This window comes from Taeniopygia guttata, chromosome 12 (genome assembly GCF_048771995.1).
Source record: "Taeniopygia guttata chromosome 12, bTaeGut7.mat, whole genome shotgun sequence".
NCBI classification, from domain to species: domain Eukaryota; kingdom Metazoa; phylum Chordata; class Aves; order Passeriformes; family Estrildidae; genus Taeniopygia; species Taeniopygia guttata.
In genome coordinates, this window is record NC_133037.1 from 1687668 (window position 1) to 1696491 (window position 8824).

Here is an 8824-nt window from a genome sequence, read left to right on the forward strand (position 1 = left end):
TTTCCAGCATCGCTCCAGTGTTGCCATCTAGTGCTGCAAAATGATATCCAAGGAAAATGAAATCCAAAGGATTTTATTTGTTACCATGGTTCTGTAGGAAAAAACTTCAACCTGCAGTAAGATTTATACACACAAGAGCTGTTCCCAGAGACTTTTTAACAGCACACCAAAAACCTCAGGGGTAGGAAGACATTCATAAAGACCAGGAATAGCTCTGCTCCAAATCCCCAAATTCCCAAGAGAAGGAGCTGCATCTCCCCTTGTTAATGTTAATTAACATTAATAGTTTGTCTCACACCTGAAGTTGAAAATACAATGCAGAACCTTCACCAATTTGCTGTGGATTTAGTTACTCAGTGATAAGTTGCTGAAAAGCTACTGAAAATTCATGATACTCACTTAGCCAGCTCATCCTTTTAACATAAAACTGATTCTGGAATTCTGGAAAATAAAAATAGTCCTAGAAAACAGCCTGGTTTTCCATGGCAAAACTGTTGGGAGCTGCTGGAGTGAGTATTTCCATCTGTTATCCAGCTTTAAGTAAAAAAGAGTTCAAGTAGAGCCCATTATTTCCACACATTCTCCTAGGCACATAAAAACCTCTTGATTTGATCTAGAGGATGCAAACAACCTTTTTGGGGGGATTTTGGGATATTGTTTTTTGGATATAGACTGTAAGAAGGAAAAAATCCTGCCATCATCTCTCATGCCCTATGTCATGATAAAATAGTAAATACTTATCACTAAGAACAGCAGAGAGAGGTTGAAAAGGTGGAATTTGGCCAACAATGTTTTACATTATTACAAAATGAAACCTCTCCTTGCAGAAGTTAGGAATTAGTAATGAAAATGTTAAATGTGCCAAATGCTCAGCTGGCTGTGAGAGGCTCAGTTTCCTGGGAGCTCAGTTCCACTGGGATCAGGGCACAAACAGTTCTGTTATTTTTCACTTTACAGCTTCTTCAGGCAGCTCAGCAGTTCCTCTTTATCCATGTGGTATCCACTCTTTTTCCACTCATCCCTCAGCTGCTGCAGCGCTGTCCCAATTTCCTTCCCAGAGGACACCCCCATCTTCCTGAGATCGTGGCCACTGACAGGGAAAGAGGGCACAGTCCATTCCTGCATTTCTTTCAAAAGCTGTTCCTCTCCCTGGTACTTCAGGAGCTCAAAGATCTTGGAGTTGGTGTTAGCTTCCCTAGACTAGGAGAAAAAAAAGGAAAAAAGAGAGGCTTCAGGATGAAAGAGCAGAACCAGCTCCAAGTATGCTCAGCATTCTGCTGTTCCCATTACTGCTTGTTAGGCAACATCTTGTCCAAGCTGGGACTATGGAAGCAAGGATCTCTCCTGCCTCACAGGTGTTAAAACTGAGTCCTGCAGGTGCTGGGAGATCCCTGGAGACACCCTGAATCCCAGATAGTAGCTGTAATCCCTATCCATCACCTTTCCTGTGGGAAACAGGCCTGGCCCTGGGGACTGGTCCTTGCCCTGAGTTACCAGCAGCATTCAGCTGGAAATGACCTCCCTGTGCTGTGGAAGAACATCCCAGGGTGGCTAAGGAGCAGTGAGCCTTGGGGAGAACACCAGGAACTGCACTGATTTTCCATTCACAATTCAGAAATGACCTCCCTGTGCTGTGGAAGAACATCCCAGGGTGGCTAAGGAGCAGTGGGCCTTGGGGCAACACCAGGAACTGCACTGATTTTCCATTAGCAATTCAGAGCTGAATTTCACAGAAAAAACCAAAATTCTCCTTGAGGTCTAACTCCCATTTCATATTTCAACAGGACAGCACAGCAAACTGCCAGTCCCAAGTAAGATCACAAGAAACCAAATGTGACATTTTTCAGCCTGACTTTTAAATCAGTCCAAAAACTGCTCCAGAGCATGGGGTGCTCAGAACTGCTAAAATATAGTAGGTTTGTTTTTTAGGGATGTCCTAAAGTGAATTCAGTTCACTGTGAAGCCCCAAATGAAGCAATGTGAATTACACTCACATCCATCAGGAAGTCCTGGTATGGTCTAAGTGGTTCTGGCCCTGGGCCTTTGGTTAACTCCTGCCTGTGCTTTATCAAGAAAAGGCCAAGGTTTTTTTCTTCCTTGGAGATTTTCAGCCTCAGGTCCAGGTTTGTGACATCATCCTTCCCCTTGAACAAGGATGTCAGGACAGTCATGGGTTTTGGAGACAGATTTTGGATGTTTTTACTGACTCTGGCAAATTCCTCTAAATTCCCATCAAGTGGTAGCCCTAGAAACATACAAAAAGTGCAAAGAAGTGTTAATAAAAAAGTAGGTGTTAGCACAGCATAAATATAAAATCTGATTTCTGTGTAAACCCAAGTTTGATCTCAATTTGCCACAAATTCTGTCTGTATAAGATACAGCAGTAGGAAATCAAACTTCATTTCACTTTACCTATGTACTGGGCAATATCCAGCTCATACATAAGCTGAACCAAATGATTGACATGGTTTCCAAGAAGAATTTTTTTCAGTTCCACCCAAATCCTTTCTCCTGATATTCCAGCCAAGCCTTTAGCATTTTCTTTAATTGCTTGCAGTGTATGAGGTTCATGATCTCCAGGTTTCTCTGCAATTCTTCCATAAAATCTGTCAAATAAAACCCCTGGATGTTAGATTAGAAAACTATTCCACTAACAATCATAAAATCATTTAGGTTGGAAAGGAAATATGACAACTACAACTCTTTTTATATCACTGGTATCATTTTGCATGTTTTTGAAACTTTATAAAGTTTATTTATCAAAGAAAAGCAAAACCTCTTACCTGAAGTACCTCAGGATTCTTAAATAATCTTCTTGTATTCTCTCAGCTGCCTTCCCCACAAATCTGATTTTCTTGTTTATCAAGTCTTCATAGCCATTAAAGAAATCATAGAGTGTCCCATCCAAACCTAGAAAACAACGAAAAAACAGAATATTGATGTACAAATGTGGCTGCCACAATGCACCACTCTCATTTGGAAATGAGAGGCTGTGTGGTTTGAGCTGGTCTGTCAGATCATCTCATGAATTTACACAGACCTTTGACACAGGGACAGAACTCAGCGGAAAACTCCAATTCACTGCTTCATCTACATAACATTTTTCCAAATTTACCTAAAAACATGGAGTTGACAGTGAGGTCCCTCCTCTCAGCATCCTTGTGCCAGTCAGTGGTGAACTCCACCTCTGCGTGCCGCCCGTCGGTGACGACATCTATTCGGAGAGTGGTGATTTCAAAATTCTGCTCGTGGAGCTGCAAATCCCACAGACACCGTTACTTCAGCACAGCCATGAAATCATGAAATAAAATAAATGAAATTAAATGCAAAAGCTGCTCATTTTTTCAGCCCTGTGTGCAGTGGGGACACATGCACAGCAATGTGTGCAGGGTTTTTGTACAGAGTTGAGAAATAGGAACTTCTGAAAATAATCTTGACATTATTTCTTTTCTATATAGCATGCAGAAATCTTCCTGCAGGAGATGGACTAAGAGCAAGGCAGAGGAAACAGAACTGGTGAGGAAATCAGGAGCAGGAAACATTAGGATCATGTGTGGGCAGCCAACATTATTTTTCCTGGTGATGACACAGCAGCATGAATGTGTTACATGCATTAAAATATGCATTCTACAATGAATAATCAAAAAAAGTCACGCTTTAAAGCAGGATCTCATTTAAACTCTTATTGTGATACTTTAACAAATAAGGAGCAAATTTTCTACTGGACATCCACAGATAGGTAGAAAAGATCCAAACAAATCCCAAACCAACCCTGGCAGTGATGGTTCCGTGTTTTTCTCCTTTGTTATTGATCAGACGAACCCCAGCTGCTGTGAACATTTCCTTCATCTCTGCTGGAGTGGCTGTGGTGGCAAAATCGATGTCTTGTGGTGTCACTCCGCTCAGTAAATCCCTCACGGCCCCTCCTGCTATTCTCAGCTCGTAGTTCTTCTTCTCAAACAGTTCTGGGAAGGGAAGGAAAACCAAACAGTAACAAACCCATGGCACAATCAGCCATAACCTGCCTTCTCACAAAATTAAGATTGTAGATATAGGAATAAACACCCAAATATGCAGGAAGCAGCAAATAACTCACAGATTCATGCAAAATGCACTAATTCGTGGCACAACTGAGCACCCACAGGTATTTTCCTTGTCATTCTGATTTATTTTTCTGAGCTTTTTTGAAAACTTAGCTATTGGCAGGTCTCTAATTGGTCCGTGGGACTCTGAGCTGGGGATCATTCTAAACAGTCAGGGGCTGACAAGGGAGAAAAACTGAGATTATTTACAGCAGAGAACAGTGAGCCATGAGCCCAAATTTCCCCAGGAACAAACGAGCGTCATGGAATCGGCCCACAAAGGGGGAAGCGAGCTCTGACCTGTCCCTGGAGACTGGCTGAGGCTGTTCGGCCTGGAGGAGGCCCTGGGAGCAGAAAAAGGCTCTTTTTTACCAGGGCATGGAGTGACAGGGCCAAGGGGAACGCAGGAAGGGGAGGGAGGGCGGGTTTAGGAGTGAGGCTTCCCTGTGAGGGTGGTGAGGGACTGGGATGGGAATTCCAGAGCAGCTGGGACAGTGGGAGGTGCCCCTGCCATGGATGTGGTGGCACCTGGTGGGATTTGAGGTTCCTCCAAGCCGAACCACCACGCTCAGGAACATTTTCGGAGCCACTCACCGGCCACGCTGCGCAGCCCCGGCGTGAAGAGCGCCTGGAACTGCGGCGCCTGCAGCCTCATGGTGCCGCCGCCTCCTCCTCCGTGCCGCCGCAGCAGCAGCCGCAGCCCGGCCCTGCGGGGCACGGCCAGGAGCTCAGCCCACATCCGCGGGCACGGCCCCGCTCCGCATCGGCGGCGCCGGGCGATGAGATCAGAGCAGCGCCGGGATCGGCGAGGAGGCGGCACCGCGGCACCGCCCGCCCCGGGGCCGGGCTGAGGGAGCGGCACCGCCCGCCATGGGCCGGGCTGAGGGAGCGGCACCGTCCCGTGGCCGGGCTCGGTGAGGAGGCGGCACCACCGGGGAGCGGCACCGCTCCGCTCCCTCAGCCCTCACGGGTGGCTCCTTCTCCTCTCCGCCTGTGCACAGCCCGGATGGATTCGTAAAAAAACTCATTTCCAAGGTTGGAAGAGACCTTCAGGATCATCGAGTTCAACCCAGCCCCGACACCTCAACTCAACCCTGGCAGCCAGTGCCACATCCAGGCTTTGATAAACACACCCAGGGGTGGTGACTGCATCACCTCCCTGGGAAGAGCATTCCAGAACTTTATCACTCTTTCTGTAAAAAACATTTCCCTAATATCCAGCTGTGGAAAATGCATATTTATGTTTGGCTTTTCGCAAATGTTACAATGAATATTCTATGTGTAATGTTAGAAAGTTATACTGTATTAATTCTCTTACGTATTGTGTTAAGTGTAGTTTTAGGTTACAACGTAATGTTAAAATAGAGACTATGTATGTGGAGGGAGTTTTCTTTTTAGGGATGAGATACTGGCTTCGAGGAACACCTAAATCTTCCAAAGGAGAGGAATTTATGGCTTCTTATCAGAAGAAACTAATTTCTTCAGGCCTTGCTCAGACTCGAAGATGCCAGGGGATTAAAGGAAACAATTCCCATACAACAGACAAAGTTTCTTGTTTTAAATAGAATGTATGCATAGCCATGAAGGATATATGAATATGCAACAAGTGTACTGGTTTAAGGGTGATTCCTTGTTCACAAGTCATGCGTCTTGTGACTTAGTGTCCGAGAGCATCCAGACGTCCGTAATTCTTTGCTTTTTATTGTCTTGTAATTGTCCTAACTTTATTACTCTAGTTGTATTATTATTTTTATAACCAATTTATTATTATTAAACTTAAAAAAAATTAAAAACCAAGTGATTGGCGTTTTTCACACAACCTCTATAGACAGGTAATATCCAACCTAATCCCCAATTCCCTTGGGGCAGCTCGAGGCTGGTAAGTGGTCTGGGCACACTGGGGAGCGAGTTTATTCCTAATTCTTTCACAAAAATAGCAAACCTTCACAGAATCACTGGGCTGGAAGAGACCTTCAAGAGCACTGTGTCCAACCCAGCCCCAACACCTCAACTAAACCCTGGCAGCCAGTGCCACATCAGGCTTTGTTAAATACACCCAGGGGTGGTGACTCTGCCACCTCCCTGGGCAGAACATTCCATATTTTATCACCCTTTCTGTAAAAATGTTTTCCTAATATCCAACCTAAATTTCCCTTGGTGCAGCTTGAGGCTGTGTGCCCTAAGCCATTCCTCACAGGGTTTGTGTTCCCAGCCCCTCTCCAGCCTCGCTGCCTCCTCTGGATGAGCTCAAGCATCTCAGTGTCCTTCCCAAACTGAGGGACACAGCACTCAATACAAGACATAAAATATTTACTGTGGCTTTGTCTCGGTTTAGAGAAAAGAAATTACAACAGAAAAACGAGTTATAGCAGCGGGAAAAAATACATAGTTTGGTAATGGCAAAATAACTGGGATGGAACTGATGAGTTTCTTCTCCCTCCGATGACAAGGAATTCGGTAGCAATTAAATGTTTGAATCATTGAAATCACAAATTCATCATTTTGGAAAAGCCCTCTGAGATCATCAAGTCCAGCTGCTCCCCAGCACTGTTGTTAATGTTAAACCTATGTAGGTCTTTTTCTTATTAGTTAGAATATAATAATTTTACACCTTTTCTTTTACTCTATTAGTTCAAAGAATATGTAGAAAAAGGCTTTGCATGGGCAGCCGCCTTGTCTCTGATCTGGATTTCTATGGATGTTGTTATTTCCCTGTGTCTCTTGCTTTTTGCTTGTATGACACGGACAGATAATAAATCCTAAGTCTTCAACCAGTCAAGGTCCCATCCTGTTTCTGACAGCTGAACACTTCCAGGGATAGGGCATCCACAGCTTCTCAGGGCAATGCAGAAGTTATCCAACCCCACAGACCTCAGCTCAATGCTCTCAGCAATATATTAGGGAGCTGGTTTTGCTCTGGCACTGGTGACTTCCTAAAAAGCTGCTGGTGTCTGCATGGCTGTATGGCCAGAGCTTTGGACAAAATGGCATTAAAAAAACTGGACAAAACATGCACAGTTTTCCAGCAATGCCTGGGTTTGATTTTCTCGGGGATGAACACATGGGGATATCAACAGTGTGACTGTAGGTTATTTCTTTGCTGCCAGTCATCATGTTCCTGCTCTTGAAAAGTCACCAGAGAACCCTCAGACCATTGTATATAATTATAATTAACACTAATAAATAAACCCATTTCTGTCTGTATGGAGCCTTCCAGCCTGTGGTTAAATCCACAGTTCCCTTTTTCAAGGCGTGCTTATCTCGCTCGTCCTCTGCCATCTCTTGTGAGGTACCAGCGCTGTCGGTATTTGGGAGGCAGCATTTATAACAGCAACCCTCCAGGGAGAGCAGCCAGAGGACAGCAACCAACACCCCCAACCCTTCACAGGACTCTGAGATGCCCAGGTAACCTCCCGGGCTGTCTGAGTGCTTTGCCTCTGCCTTCTGCTTGCTTTGAACACTGCGAAATCCTTCTTTTCCAAGTCAGTTCACACTGGGAAAAGCACCTGGAATCTGCTGCTTCTTTGTTGCTTGTTAGGTATTGGGACACATGAAGGGAGAAAATCATTACTTTTAGGAGGCTGTTTTTTGTGTTTTGGATTTCTACTGTCCTTCTGAAAGGAATAAATTCCTTGCACAAAGGGAATATCCCCTTTACCCTCTGCTTATTATATAACCAAAACTTTATATATAATATTTGATTATATAATCAAAACTTTGTCCTGAAAACTTACCATATCCATTTTTGTGAGGAGCACAATCCTCCTGTAGCCTTCTAGTTACCATCTTTGCTTGCATACACTTATTTTGATTCTCTTTTCAGCAATTTCTCCCATGAAACAGGGTACCACAAACTGCAGTTTGTTCTCAGGGGTTGTGATCTTACACAGCTGCAGAAATACAGTTTCCAAAAGGTGTGCTTTCAATCCTAGTCTGGCAGCAAAAAAAAAAAAAAAAAAAAGAAGATAAATAGCATTTTGGAAAACAAAGCAAGAAAAAATGAACTGCAAAGAACAGAATAATAATTTAGGACTCATCTGAATTACAGTAACATTTTATATGCAGTTCAGTTCATGTATTAGATCTTACATTATCTGCTGCACAGAAAAATCCAATACATGCAAGCTTTTAGGCAGGGAAAAAAAAATCTTTACAATCTTTTTGAAAGTATAGGGGAAAAAACCTCAGAATCCTCAACTTGTTGTTATTAAAAAAAAAATCCACAGGTAGCCAAATTCACTTTAAATAAACCCAAGGGAGAATCAACTGTTGTAGCTATGATAATGCCTGAAACCAACACACTGACATCATTCAAGTAGATGTGAATGCTAAACACCTGCAAAATGTTAAGCTTTTAAAAGATTTTTAAAAAAAATAATGTACTGAAGTTATTGCACTTTTTTTTTTAAGAAAAAAAAAGACTGAATGCTCTCAGCAGTGAAACTAATGAAGCTTCTTTCCCAAAGCTGTTTTTGATTTTCAAGGATGCGAGGATAATTTTTACTTCTAAACAGAGAGAAAAGTGATTAGAGTATTTACTAGTCCCATCAGGTAAATGAAAGGATGTTTCTTGAAGCAGCAAAGAAAGCCTGATGCCAGTCGTTTGTGCAGGCATAAATATGTGCTGTAAAGAAGGTTTGTCCCATTGTCTGTGACTTGCTACAATTTGGGAGAACCAAAATTCCTGGCCAAGATGTCATTCCATAACCCAGTACACAAAATCAAACCCTGGCTCCCCAGGA

The 8824-nt window shown here is 43.4% G+C and overlaps 1 protein-coding gene across 1 annotated transcript; it reads right to left on the minus strand.

Annotated features, from left to right (window-relative positions):
- Positions 1 to 57: 57 nt before the first annotated feature.
- On the minus strand, positions 58 to 4900 carry TRNT1 (tRNA nucleotidyl transferase 1). Its single transcript, XM_002186940.7, has 7 exons — positions 4677 to 4900; positions 3772 to 3965; positions 3116 to 3254; positions 2784 to 2910; positions 2413 to 2606; positions 1995 to 2245; positions 58 to 1200 (listed from the first exon to the last, which is right to left on the minus strand). Exons 1-7 carry the CDS (start codon positions 4819 to 4821, stop codon positions 952 to 954), a joined length of 1299 nt encoding a protein of 432 aa, XP_002186976.6. The 5' UTR covers positions 4822 to 4900; the 3' UTR covers positions 58 to 951.
- Positions 4901 to 8824: the final 3924 nt, after the last annotated feature.